Source organism: Phycodurus eques, chromosome 1 (assembly GCF_024500275.1).
Source record: "Phycodurus eques isolate BA_2022a chromosome 1, UOR_Pequ_1.1, whole genome shotgun sequence".
NCBI classification, from domain to species: domain Eukaryota; kingdom Metazoa; phylum Chordata; class Actinopteri; order Syngnathiformes; family Syngnathidae; genus Phycodurus; species Phycodurus eques.
This window is the reverse complement of record NC_084525.1, coordinates 44,031,302-44,046,261: the sequence shown is the minus strand read 5'-3', so window position 1 is coordinate 44,046,261 and position 14,960 is coordinate 44,031,302. Positions and strand designations below refer to the sequence as shown.

At 43.6% G+C, this 14,960-nt stretch overlaps 1 protein-coding gene across 5 annotated transcripts in view; it reads right to left on the bottom strand.

Moving 5' to 3' along the window:
- Positions 1 to 14,546, bottom strand: part of ccdc120a (coiled-coil domain containing 120a) — a 49,875-nt gene extending 35,329 nt beyond the window's left edge. For 3 of the 5 annotated variants that reach the window (XM_061693678.1, XM_061693686.1, XM_061693713.1), the window contains exon 1: positions 9,784 to 9,882. In XM_061693678.1, coding sequence (XP_061549662.1) covers positions 9,784 to 9,859 — 76 coding nt within the window. In that variant the 5' untranslated portion in view covers positions 9,860 to 9,882. Of the gene's footprint in view, positions 1 to 1,644; positions 1,756 to 9,783; positions 9,883 to 14,370 lie in introns of those variants that run through there. The other 2 variants (XM_061693694.1, XM_061693703.1) reach the window with 2 other exon arrangements.
- Positions 14,547 to 14,960: the final 414 nt, after the last annotated feature.

The following is a 14,960-nucleotide window of genomic DNA, read 5'->3' as shown; positions in this document are numbered from 1 at the left end:
CTGTTTAATTTGAAGTACTGTTGCATTCACAATCCAGCATCACATCCAATTTTATACTTCACTGTCGATGAGCTAAAAGACTTCAGCAAAGGATACATCAGTGATCCATCGACTGTAGCCAGTCCGTGGAACCTCCTCAATGCTTGATCTTCACTACTCAATGTGCATTTAATGCAATCTGCTATATGTGGATTGTCACGTGACCAAATCTGGAAAACAGGTGAGGTGACGACCTGTGTATGCTATGCTAATGATCGTGATGGGTTGATAACATGATTGTTTGAAGCCGAGCTTGGTAAAATTTTATTTTCTTTATGGCTGGTGTCTTAGGAAAAACACAAGGATACAATTTATTTATTCAAACATGATATGATATATGTAAACACGAACAAAGCCTAAACATCGAATATTGTCATCTTCGGTGGATCTGTGATGACATCAGGTATTGTGTGTGTGCTGTGCCTTTCATCTAAAAGATTATGGAAAAAATAGCTGCGTCTTAACTCCACTTCCACCTTACCCTTAACGGTCTCTAAAGCCTTCTTTATAGTCAGGCGGACGGCGACCGCGCTGACGTCACTCGAGCGCAACCCACACATGCAGTTTTGAAAATGTACTGCAGTTCACCTCCAAGTCGGGGTTGTCGCTACGGCTGGTATTGGCTAGGACGCCACAGGGTGGAGTTTCCGCTGCATTTTTTTGTCCATTTCCGGTAGCCGTTTTTACTTTCCTTTCAGTAACAAGGAACAAAGCAACAACAATGGCGACCGTGGAACAGTGTCTGCTAGAACAAATGGACCTAGATGACCAGATGATACGTTTAATTATGCTGCAAAATCGATTCGGAAAGCAGCGGGGTAGATGGTATGTAGAACCAAGGGGCACGCTGCGTACGTCATCACATCATGTGACTAAAACGGACCAATCACGAGAGATGATCTCCGCGGCGTTCGATGGGCAGCAACTATTTTTTGCCGTGTGCGCGTCAAGCTACGCAGAGGGGCCGCGCGGTCCAATTCGTCGGTCACGTGATGCAATGCGGGCGTTGTCGGCCGCGCGACCGTGGGAGTATAAAGAGGCCTTAAGCGTCCTTTCATCCATCCCATCCATCCCCGCCATAGCATAGAGACCGCTCTTCGTAAAATAACAAACGACCTCGAACGACTAAGGCCAGCACTGCCAATGATTGCGCCATTCCATTGACTGTAGTTGTTGTAATAGTGGAAGCATGTTGTCAAAGAAGTAAAGGTGCATGAATCCTATGTACAGCATCCCAGAGAGGTGAGGTTGTAGGAAATCAACATCCCTCCCACCTCAACAGCATGTTGTTAAAGAGGTTATAATGCGCAAATCCTACGTACCCCCACCCTCTCAGCATGTCAGACAGGTAAGTGTGTAAGAATCCAATTTATCCGCCATCAGGATGATGTCAGAGAGGTAAAGTGTGTATAAATCCAATGTACCCCCATCAGCATATGCTGTCAGAGAGGTAAGGATGTATAACTCCAATGTATTTCCCCTAATTAGCATATTGTCGGAGAGGTAAGAGTTTGTGTCCATAACATGCCCCAAATTAGCATAAACTGAGGCTTAACACACACACACTCAACAGAGATTTGAACACGCACACGCATTGTCTCTTACCAGGTGCTGAGATTAGCTGGCCTTTGAGCTCCATAGTTTGTGTGTCCCATGTGACTCCGTACCACCTTCCTGACTGACTGACTCTTGTTCAGCCCAAGCAACCACTCTCACCTGCCACACACATGAAACAACCTCTGAGTGACACACAAGGCACACACACATAAAATGTACAATGAATCTCTCTCTCTCTCTCTCACACACACACACACACACACACACACACACGACATTCAAGTGGAAGGTTCAGTTCATGCAGACATTTAAATTCAATCAAGTTGATCCAAGAATAAGCTGAAAGTTTTGATGTTAGGATTCCAGTTTGAATGTCAGGAAAAGGGCAGTCATGTTCATACCCAATAGAAATGAACAAAACCAGTGACCTTTCGCCTTTCACCTTGCTGTTGTAGTTTACACTTTCTTTATACATGGCACAAGCTGATACATACGTGTACAGTAAATGTGTGATATCAAGCTGAACGTCTGTGAGAACAGGAAGTGGAGCTGAACAGGAAACAGGAAGTGGATACCAGTGATGAAAAAAAAAGGAAATGTGTGGGGAGTTAAAGCAGATTGAGCATGAACAAAACACGCACCAGGAATCCGATGAAGATGATGGCCTGAAAGGCCACAGGGCATACAACACCTGTCATTATGTTAAAAACAGGTGTGAACGTCTTCTTTGTGTTTTGAAAATGACAAAGTGGTCAATGCAGAGCTGCAGAGGGAGTGAAAACAGTGTAACACACACGCCCGCACGCACACAGGTACATACAGTTAATGGAGGGTTTCTGCAGACAAAGACATGCAAATACAGGATTTCAATATTCATGTTTGTGTGTGTGCGTGTGTGTGTGTCTGCGCGTGTGTGTGTGTGTCCATGTGTGCGTCCATGTGTGTGCGTGTGTACATTTGTATTCATCACATCTTGGAGACATAGATCTGTTTCCACCATCACTCGTGGTGCTAGGACCGAAAACCAGGTCTCCATGAGGGAAACCCATTTTCCATCCATCCATTTTCTGAGCCGCTTATCCTCACTAGGGTCGCAGGCATGCTGGAGCCTATCCCAGCTGTCATCGGGCAGGAGGCGGGGTACACCCTGAACTGGTTGCCAGCCAATCGCAGGCCACATACAAACAGACAACCATTCACACTCACATGCACACCTACGAGCAATTTAGAGTCTCCAATTTATGCATTTTTTTCGAATGTTGGAGGAAACCGGAGTGCCCGGAGAAAACCCACACAGGCACGGGGAGAACATGCAAACTCCACACAGTTGGGGCTGGGGATTGAACCCGGGTCCTCAGAACTGTTAGGCTGACGCTCTAACCAGTCGGCCACCGTGCCGCGGAAACCCATTTTAATTAATTTAATTAATCAAGCAGCTATTCTGGACAGGTCTAATTACCACTTCCCCCAGTCTCTCCACCTGTGGAACTACCCTTATGCCTTTCACTTAAGATGTCCAGAAAATACACACGTATCTCAACCAAATATACAATGAGCACTACAAATGCCTTGCTCAAAGCCCTTCAACCAAAATATCAATGGAGCTGGCAGAGGTGTGTCTCAGCTATAAGATTCTCTTTAACTGGCGGTGGGAAGGACACGTTGCGACCATGTCTTTACAGTATGTGCATTTTTGGCCAGAGACACCACTGTCTGCCACACAGATTTAGGGCCAATCCTAATTCTACCTCTTAGCCCTTATTTCGCCCCTCAGCCTTTGGTTTTGCATGTTCGCGAGAACAAAGGGGTGTCCCAAATCTCCGGAAGGCTAAGGGAAAGGGCTAAGAAGAAGTGCTACATACCTCTTGAAACTAAGTGTTGTCCAGGACCTCACTTGAAAGCGAGGGCTATGGGACTCTATTGTCTCGCCTGCCTACAACATAACCAGCAGGGAGCGAGTGGTGATGACGTGGAGGTATTCAAGTGTTGTCCCAATTCTGTAGGTGCATTATCTTAACCCTTCATCTTGAGATGATGAAGGGATAAGACAAAGGGCAAGTGGTCAAGTGTAGAACTGAGATTGGCCCTTGGACTGGGCGCTATCGGAAGTGGAGAAAAAGCTTGGTCGGCATGTCTCAAGGGGGAAACGTGGCTGTCCTGTCCCAATTCTCTTGAGACCCAGTATGATATGTCCATTACAGCTCCTTTTTAAAAAAAAAAAAAATATAGCCATGTGGTGTTCTTGAAGACAACCAATTCCTCTTTACAAGACCAGGAGCACTGACCCATGTCCGGGTTTCAGATTTGCTGCATGCCCATGCAAAGCTTTGTGGTGCAAAGTCTCCCATGTCAAATACATCCACCAAGCAGCGAAAGCACACAGGTGCTTTGTCAAACATTTTAAACATGACAGAGATTAACCAGCTAGCTAATTTCCTCGGGCATGACATAAGAGTCCATGGTGAATTCTACTGGCTCACCGCGAAACCATGTAGCTTGTCAGAGTTTTGATGGCCCTCAAACAATGATGATGAGCCAAGTTTCAAGGCCAGAACTTGAATCAAATTGCAATTAATCTAGATGGTGGTGGAGGTTGCTGATGGTATATTTTTTCCAATCAACAACAGTCCATTAACTTCCGTTTTCATTGAATATTTGGTTTTAATATAGATATGTAGTTGTGTATGTTTATGATTATTTTATTATCTTTCATTGTTTCCTCAGAGGGACCCCTCTACACTCGGAGCTGTAATGGACTGTGGCCATGGTCCTGCCTCATGGGGTCCTCAGTCACCATATTTGGCTCCCCTTACATCACTACACTGGGACTCCATGCCAGTGTCCTGTGGCCGCAGTCTGCTGTATGCTCTTGGTGCAGGCACCTCCCTGAGATCATGTTTCCCACGTGGTTTCTCAGTGCCCAATCATAGGTCATTATGTTATTACATTATTATCATTATTTTTCTTTCAGTATTCTACTGTCCTGTATTGTCTATTATATACAGTATATTTGTCTGGAAAAAATGCAGCCCTATGGGGGGCACAAGCCAGTGCAAATTGTAGGCTGGTCCCAAGCCCGGATAGATGCAAAGGGTTGCGTCAGGAACCGGCTTAAACCTTTGCCAAACAAATATGAGCGTTCATCCAAATAATTTCATACCGGATCGGTCGTGACCCGGGTTAACAACGTCCGCCACCGGTGCCGTCAACCTGCAGGGTGCCGGTGGAAATTCAGCTACTGTGGGTCGAAGTCGAAGAAGAAGAAGAGGTGGAAAGCGGGTTCTTCGGCAGAAAGAGAAGAGGAAAGGACAGAGCCGAGAACTGAATGTGGGGACTTTGAACTTTGGGACAATGACAGGAAAATCTCAGGAGTTGGCTGACACAATGATTAGGAGAAAGATTGATATATTGTGTGTCCAGGAGACCAGGTGGAAAGGCAGTAAGGCTAGAAGTTTAGGGGCAGGGTTTTAATTATTTTACCATGGTGTAGATGGGAAGAGTGATGGAGTCGGGGTTATTTTAAAAGAAGAGTTGGCTAAGAATGTCTTGGAGGTGAAAAGAGTATCAGATCGAGTGATGAGGCTGAAACTTGAAATTGAGGGTGTTATGTATAATGTGATTAGTGGTTATGCCTCACAGGTAGAATATGACCAAGAGGTGAAAGAGAAATTCTGGAAGGAGCTCAACAAAGTAGTTCTGAGCATCACAGACAGAGAGAGATTCGTTATTGGTGCAGATTGTAATGGACTCGTTGGTGAAGCAAATAGGGGTGATGAAGAAGTGATGGGTAAGTACGGCATCCAGGGAAAGAACTTGGAGGGACAGATGGTGGTAGACTTTGCAAAAAGGATGTAAATGGCGGTAGTGAACACTTTTCTCCGGAAGAGGCAGGAACATAGGGTGACCTACAAGAGCGGAGGTAGAAGCACGCAGGTGGATTACATCTTGTGCAGACGATGTAATCTGAAGGAGTTTACCGACTGTAAGGTAGTGGTAGCGCAGAGTGTGGCTAGACAGCATTGGATGGTGGTGTGTAAGCTGACTCTGGTGGTGGGGAGGAAAATTAGGAAGACAAAGGCAGAGCAGAGAACCATTTGGTGGAAGCTGAGACAGGACGAGTGTTGTGCAGCTTTTTGGGAAGAGGTGAGACAGGCTCTCAGTGGACAGGAAGAGCTTCCAGAAGACTGGACCACTGCAGCCAAGGTGATCAGAGAGGCAGGAAGGAGAGTAGTTGGTGTATCTTCTGGTAGGAAAGGCGAGAAGGAGACTTGGAGGTGGAACCTCACAGTACAGGAAATCATACAAGCAAAAAGGTTAGCTAAGAAGAAGTGGGACAGAGGAGAGACAAAAGGAAAACATTGGGCAAAGGTCGAGGTGGCAAAGGCCAAACAAGAGGCATATGATGACATGTATCCCAGGTCGGACACAAAAGAAGGAGAAAGGGATATATACAGGTTGGCCAGACAGAGGGATAGAGATGGGAACGATGTGCAGCAGGTTAGGGTGATTAAGGATAGAGATGTAAATATGTTGACTGGTGACAGTAGTGTGCTGGATAGATGGACAAAATACTTTGAAGAGTTGATGAATGAGGAAAATAAGAGAAAAGGAAGGATAGAAGAGGCACGTGTGGTGGACCAGGAAGTGGCAATAATTAGTAAGGGGGAAGGTAGAATGGCACTAAAGAGGATGAACAATGGAAAGGCAGTTGGTCCTGATGACATTCCTGTGGAGGTATGGAAGCATCTCGAAGAGATGGCTGTGTAGTGTTTGACCAGCTTGTTTAACAGAATTCTAGCATGTGAGAAGATGCTGAGGAATGGAGGAAAGGTGTGCTGGTGCCCATTTTTAAGAACAAAGGTGATGTGCAGAGCTGTGGAACCTATAGAGGAATAAAGTTGATGAGCCACACAATGAAGTTATGGGAAAGAGTAGTGGAGGCTAGACTCAGGAAAGAAGTATTTGTATTAAGTATTAAGTATTTGCGAGCAACAGTATGGTTTCATGCCTAGAAAGAGTACCACAGATGTATTATTTGGCTTGAGGATGTTGATGGAAAAGTACAGAGAAGGTCAGAAGGAGCTACATTGTGTCTTTGTAGATCTAGAGAAAGCCTATGACAGAGTACCCAGAGAAGAACTGTGGTACTGCATGCGGAAGACTGGAGTGGCAGAGAAGTATGTTAGAATAATACAGGACATGTACGAGGGCAGCAAAACAGTGGTGAGGTCTGCTGTCGGTGTGACATACGAATTTAAGGTGGAGGTGGGACTGCATCAGGGATCAGCCCTGAGCCCCTTCCTGTTAGCAGTCGTGATGGATAGGCTGACAGATGAGGTTAGACTGGAATCCCTGTGGAGCATGATGTTTGCAGATGACATTGTGATCTGCAGTGAAAGCAGGGAGCAGGTGAGGGAACAGTCAGAAAGATGGAGCCATGAACTGGCAAGCAGAGGAATGAAGATTAGCCAAAGTAAAACAGAATATATGTGCATGAATGAGAGGAGGGGTGGGGGAAGAATGAGGCTACAGGGAGAAGAGATAGCAAGGGTGGAGGACTTTAAATAGTTGGGGTCAACCATCCAGCGCAATGGTGAGTGTGGTCAGGAAGTGAAGTAACGGGTCCAAGCAGGTTGGAATGGGCGGAGGAAGGTGTCAGGTGTGTTATTTGACAGAAGAGTCTCTGCTAGGATGAAGGGCAAAGTTTATAAAACAGTAGTGAGGCCAGCCCTGATGTATGGATTAGAGACAGTGGCACTGAAGAGACAACAGGAAGCAGAGCTGGAGGTGGCGGAAATGAAGATGTTGAGGTTCGCTCTTGGAGTGACCAGGTTGGATAAAATTAGAAATGAGCTCATCAGAGGGACACCCAAGGTTAGATGTTTTGGAGACAAAGTTAGAGAGAGCAGACTTTGATGGTTTGGACACGTCCAGAGGAGTAATAGTGAGTATATTGGTAGAAGGATGATGAAGATGGAGCTGCCAGGCAAGAGAGCTAGCGGAAGACCAAAGAGAAGGTTGATGGAAGTCGTGAGGGAAGACATGAGGGCAGTTGGTGTTCGAGAGGAGGATGCAGGAGATAGGCTTACATGGAAAAGGATGACGCGCTGTGGCAACTCCTAAAGGGACAAGCCGAAAGGAAAAGAAGATTTGCCTGAAAAAAAATCCTTCTTTCGTTATTCAGTCATTTAGCAAATATAAATAATTTGGCAAGCCTAATTGACTTAAAACAGGAAAGGTTTACTCTGATTTTACGTCACAGTCAGGTTATGTATTTTTTTTATACAGTCATGGCTAAAAACATTGGCATTCCAAGGGTGCCATATGTATCTGTGTGGATGAGTGGGGGGAGGGGATTGATTTTCATCCATCTATCCATATTCCGAGCTGCTTATCCTCACAAGGGTCGCGGGAATGCTGGAGCCTATCCCAGCTATCTTCGGGCAGGAGGCCGGGTACACCCTGAACTGGTTGCCAGTCAATCGCAGGGCACATACAAACAAACAACCATTCACACTCACATTCACACCTACGGGCAATTTAGAGTTTTCAATTAACATACCATGCATGTTTTTGGGGTGTGGGAGGAAACCGGAGTGCCCGGAGAAAACCCATGCAGGCACGGGGAGAACATGCAAACTTCGCATAGGCGGGGCCGGGATTTGTACCCCGTTCTTCAGAACTGTGAGGCAGACGCTCTAACCAGTCACTCACGGTGCCGCCCGGGATTGATTTGAACTATGTAAAGTACTTTGAGATGCTGTCATTGTGTGAAAAGTGCTCTCTTGATAAAGGTCTATTTGATTTGATTTGATTAACATGAGAGGCAACTATTCATTGTAAATCCATTTGTCAACGGGGCAAGACGACCATTCTTGTTCCTTTGTGGCACCAGCCAGAACCTGCGTGGTGGAGAACCAAACATCTGGACCTGCTCTGTGTTTCTAGTGAGATTACATATCATTAAAAAAAAAAGTGTGATCCATTTTTCTGTGATTTGTAATAAAGTGTGAAACACTTATTTCTAATAATGTTAGCAATTTATGGTCTTTGTTTTTTGTTAAAAAACAAGTTAGTTGTTACATTTGTTGAAAAAAAAGAAAAAAACAAGCTGTTAAATTGTTTGCGAGGACCAGTTGTCCATGTTTCCGTGGACACGTTGCCCAAGGACCAGTTGTCCATTAATTGATTGAAAGGCTAATCCTCTCATCATGACAGTGCCATTTCAAGCGTGTCCGCACATACCGACAAGTTATATTAGTGCCAAATTCATTGATATTTTATCTTGAAACAGAACGTATAAAATGAAAAACAATCAAGCGTGCCAAGTCAGTATGTCTCAAGTTAGATCAACTCAAAAGTCCAAGTCAAGTCACAAGTCATCAAAACAATAAGTTGAGTCGACTCAAGTCCAAGTCACAATGACTCAAGTCCACATCTCTGGAATACAGTACAATAAATAGCGTAACTACATTATCCCATTAATATTGCTCCTACAGGACAACCGTGGGGGCTTTACTAGGAAGTGTGTGAAATATGATCAGAAGAACTACTGAAAGGAAAATGATGGAATCTTATGGACTGAAGTTGAGAATATTATCAGAAGGATGTGAATATTACAGAAAGCCCATCTATCCACCCATTCTCGATACTGCTTATCCCCACTAGGGTTGCAGGTGCGCTGGAGACTATCTCAGCTGACTTTGGGCGAGAGGCGAGGTACACCTTGAACTGTTCGCCAGCCAATTACAGTATTACAGAGAGCATCAGGCAATATTATACGAAGAGTCTGGGAATGCAATGGGAAAAGCCTGAAAATAAAGAGTGTGGGAATAATATAGGACGAGTCTTGCAATATTATAGTAAGAGTGTGGGAATATTAAAGGAATAGTCTGGGAAATATAGGAAAATTCTGGCAACATTATAGAAATAGTATGAGAATATTATATGAATCGTCTGGTAATAAAAAAAAAAAAAGTTTGGGAAATGTGGCAGTATTAAAGAAAAAAATGGGCATATAAGACTGAGAATATTACATGACGAGAGCTTGGAAATATCGTGAGAGTACTGGCTACAATATTATGGGGAGACAGAAGTTTCTGGGAGAAAACAACTGACTTACACCGTGGAACAGCGACAACATTGTGAATTTTCAGGATGTTCAGAGACTGAAAGAGGAAAGACTACCTGAGGAAAGTCCAACTTCCTTTTTGCAAATAATCCAGAATGTTGTGTCTTCACACCGTCCAGTGCGACTCCACATTCGCAAGGTTCCCGTCCAGATGAAAACACCTCAGTGTTCTCAAAGAGGAAGGAGCTCGCAGGCCGACTGGTAACACACAATTTGCACTTCCCCTTTGGCCTTTCACATTAAAAGGGAAGCAATGCGAGAAAGTTGTGTTGAATGTAATTTCTTTAATGAGCAATAGCTACAATGGAAGCATACACTTGATGAACCATTTTTATGTCAACTCTTACGAAACAAGAGGAAACATTATAGCACTTCCCCCTCTGGCATTTCACAAGTTTAGCAAGAAATTGGGTTAACTGAGTGATTATAATGAAATAAGCAGTTGCTTAGTGAACCACTAAAATTACATTCAGGTGTTCTTTTACTTTGAAAAGAAAACACACACACACACACACATTTTTGGCAGCACATGTTGCTAGTGGATGAGCATGAAGTGGAGCAATTGAAGGGGAAAAAGTCAGTCAATATTGTTGTGTGTGTGTGTGTGTGTGTGCCCGCGTATATTTTTTAGCTGAACCTTGAAAATGTCCTTCAACTCCATCCAGTGCTCACTTTTACACTCTCGCATACACCCATGAATGATGAAACCATGCTGCCTCTGTGCCAAGCACGCACTATGTGTGTGTGTGTGTGTGTGTGTGTGTGTGTGTGTGTGTGTGTGTGTGTGTGTGTGTGAGAGCGCGTGAGATAGTGCGTGTGTAACATGAATGTAGGTCAGGCTGCTGATGCTCGCCTGGCAACAATGTAGAAAATCCCAACTGTGAATCCTAGTATGTGATTGGCTATGCGCGCCAAGCAGAGAGCCAATAACCTTCTCACCCTGAGGCGCCGAGTGTCTGCGTCCATTTTTCATCATCATGCACAACACACGTTCAGTACAACTTGAACAATCGCTGTTCAGTTTTTCTTGTAAGCTATTAAAAGTGTCAACCATATTTAACAGTATGTATTACATTTAACTGAATGACTTGCATTTACAGTATAAGGGTCATTTTCATATAATTTGGTTAAAAAAAAAATCTAATTTAGCAATTTTTATGCTCCCTTAGTTTTATTTGGGTAAATGTCTCCCATGCTGAAACAGCCACGCATAGTCCTATTTTCAAAAGGTTATTGAGGATTTAAAATGTTAGGCATTCATAGTAAAGGTAATCCTTATTGACAAAGCAAATGGTGGTGACCCATTGGAGGACACGTCATTTAATAACGGTAAAGAGAAAAGTGCATCAGGGTAAAGACATAAAGAGCTTAATAAAAATCATGTGAGTTGCACAATTTGCATGTGTTGCCCTTCAAACTCCACGGATACAAGTGCATAAATGATCTTAACTACTCATTAAACCCATTACACCAGGGATGGACAACTGGCGGCCCGTGGACCACATGGACACTTGAAGTGGCCCCTCAATTAATATTTTTTTTTTTTTTTGGGGGGGGGGTTGCAATAATCTTACATTTAGGAACTTACTGTATTGTGTTGGCATGTCAAGTCTGCACTGAGTTGCTGATTTAATGTGGCTTCAACTACACTAATATTTAAGTTATTGGTTCATCTTGATAACATGATTCTGTAACTTGTGTGGTGTACATTACCAAGTAATGGGTACGGTTAAGCTAATGCTTTTTTTGTACTGTGGATAAGTGATATTCCTGCCACTTGGCAGCTGCTGAAAGTAACTAAAACGCTACTTTTGAAATATACAATCATAATAATGATAAAGACATGCAATATTTCTGCCACAAAGAAGGACCACCGTTTGTAAGAAAACTGAAAAAAATGGAGCTCTGGAGACACTAAGGCTATGTTCACACTGCAGGTCAATTCCGATTTTTTCATAGGTTTCTTTCATATGTGGATAAAAATTGGACATGTATTCGACACGAGTGCAGTATGGACGCTCACGGGGTGCGCATCCAACCTGTACGTCATCAAAACGCGACAAACATCACAATTGTTCGACAAAACACGCCGCCTCGCAGTTGTGTGTTATGTGCAACGGTACATCCGGTTTTGTGCGCATGCGTGTGACGTAGCGGCATTTGTTTTTGTAATGTGAAGGACTGCATGAAAAGATCGGATTTAACAAACAAATCTGATCAGATTCACAAAATATTTTATTTGATCTAGTCTTATATTACAAAACTAAATAAATTCGATATTATGACAGTGTGATCATACAGTGTATTAGTTAAAGCATTCTGATAGAAATAACTATCTTCATAACAAAGAACACATTGTTTCCCATTTATGGAGTGTCCCTGAATGCACCTTGCGCATGGAAACATGAAGGGTAGCCGCACTAAAACGGTTGCCAAATACGGCGTTTATCCCCCACCATATGCAGACTCATATACACTATAGTGTGTTCAGACGGGTTTTGTCCTGGAAATCTCTATTTAAAAAAAAAAACGTGACACCCGGCCATGCAGCGTGTTAAACCAGCTCACAGTCCGGACTCCGGGCGAAGTTGAAAATTCTCACTTTTCAATGTAAATATTGAGTGGTCTCGGTTAAATGCTTCTGCACAGCTGGACTGCTCTTCGTTTGAATCACTAGCTACAAATAAGTACTTGGTGAGAGACATTGATGATGCAAAAGTAACTATTGTTGGTTTGAAAATGTAACTGTAGTCTAATTACTCTCTGGAGAATAGTAACGCGTTACTCAAAATGGCGGTATTTTGGAGTAACGCGTTACCGGCATCACTGCCTGCAACTGGCTGACAACCAGTCCAGGGGGTACCCCGCCTCTCACCCAGTCACCTAGGATAGACTCCAATTCACACAGAACAATAAGGAGGTTGTTCCTCTTGATCAGATGAAGATTTTGTCATTTATGGTTTAAAATGTTGACATAAATGGATGTTTTCCCTGTGTGTCATGTCATCACTCGTCATTTGGCCGATGCAGAGAGCCAGGAATTAATGAATGAATGAAAGAAAGAATTAAATGTGCCAAACAGTCAGCCTGATAATACATTGAAGATTAAAATAACATGCCATTTCCGGTTTCATCAACTTGAACACCTGAATTGAACTTCGTACATCCTTCACGTCCAGTGTTGGGGAGTAACTAACTACATTTAAAGAGATTATGTCATTTTATTACAAAATGTATGTAAATGTAATCCAATACATACAGTAACTGGGAGAGAATGTGTAATTAAATTAGTTGCATTGGAAATATACTGTAACTTATATTTGAAAAATAGACACAAAAAGCTCAGATTTCTTTTCATATCAATTCATCCCTTTAAAGCCAACGCTTGTGATTGGCCCTCTCTGGTCATGTGCCATTCTATGACATATGACATGACATGTTTTTCCAAATATGACTTTTGAAGTACCACCTTCTTGTGCAATCTATTTTGTCTGAGATTTTGAAAAAGTTGCCCTGCGATTGGCTGGCGACCAGTTCAGGGTGTACCCCGCCTCTCGCCCAGAGATAGCTGGGATAGGCGACCCAAGTGAGGATAAGCAGAACGGAAGATGAATGAATGAATGAATGAATTTTGAGGAGCCCCCGGGGATGACCCAGGACACGCTGGAGTGGCTTTGTCTCCCTGTTGTTTTGGGAACGCCTCAGGATCCCCTCGTATGAGCTGGATGAAGTGGCTGAGGAGAAGGGAGTCTGGAATTCCCTGCTAAAACTGCTGCCCCCGGATAAGCGGAGGTTGATGAATGAATGGATGGATTCACTTATCTGGGTTGTCATATGAAGCGATATTGTCTAAAGTGTGCACAGCATGCAGAAAACATGGTGCCATGTCTTCTACATACTGTCCATGCTGACTGTCCAAATCATAGACATGCATACGTAGATGTTACATTGAGCCATTCGATATTTAATACTACTATTTTAATATGTAACTGCAGTCACAGTGTTACATACATTGACAGCTGTAAACACTAATGAAAATATTCGAAAAATACAACATTGGTTAGGTGCTTACCTACTGTATATCCTAGACATAAAACGAGCAAACACTTATAATCTTCAGATTTAAAGTTACATGGTTGTTGATTGGTTTTCATGCCCCTTTGTTTCCAAAATATATCAGTGTGTATGTATAAATAAAATGGGAGACATTTACTTATATGTCGTTCCAAATGGTGTATTGTGGTTGTCACACGACCTCCTTTGTTGCCCGTCCACATGGTGAATTATTGTGGAATGTGACTGATATGAGTCCCTCCTGAAGAGGTGCCATAATGCAGGGCGGGGCCAGGCCGGGGTGCTTCCGCAATATTATGCGTTCCACTCTCCAAACTCCAAACCTAGTTTCAGCCGCCCTCAGTGCCGCCTTAAAAGAGCGTCAACAAGATTCCTCGCCCCGACAAGACGACTCGAAGGAGTTTGATTTTCAAGCAGAACACAACCTGCGCTTCAATAGAATACTTTAAATGGAATCCTTTCGCCCCTTTGCGAGGCCCACCAGAGCCAAACGCTAAACACGCACGAACTGCAACAGTCTGGCGTGTGCAACATGCTTGTGCGTTGGTGCGTTGACAGAGCTCTCCTACCTTGACCACTTGCACGCGTGTCCGTCTCGCCGTCCACAAGCACCATCACGCGCGAGAGGACTGATCGTCCCTCACATCAACGTGCATTTAATGATTGATCGTTGACACTGATCATCGCAGGTCGATTGCGTTGCGCCTCTTCATCGCCATCCTCCTACTCCTCTTCTGTACTCTTCTCCATGTGCACAGAGATGCGCGACCTCGAGTCGACACGACGCGCGCGCGTGCGCGCTCACACGCAGTCCATCAGGCTGCATGGCGGGAGTATGGATGACATAAACAATAGAACAGGGGTGTCAAACTCATTTTAGTTCGCGGGCCACATTTACCCCAATTAGACACACAATATTTGTGGCTTAAAAATCCATAAATAACAGTTATTCCAAATGTCCCCCATTGTTTTGGTGCAAATAATTACAAGTACTTTTGGAAAATATTCACATGTATTCATTATTATCTTGTTGCAAATCATATGAGCAGTTTGAAATTTTTAATCAAAAATTATTTCAACAGTATTATGAGTCAGTGAGCGCGCACCATTCAGTCATGCAACCTTTGTAAATGTGCACACAAAAATGTAAGTTGTGGCA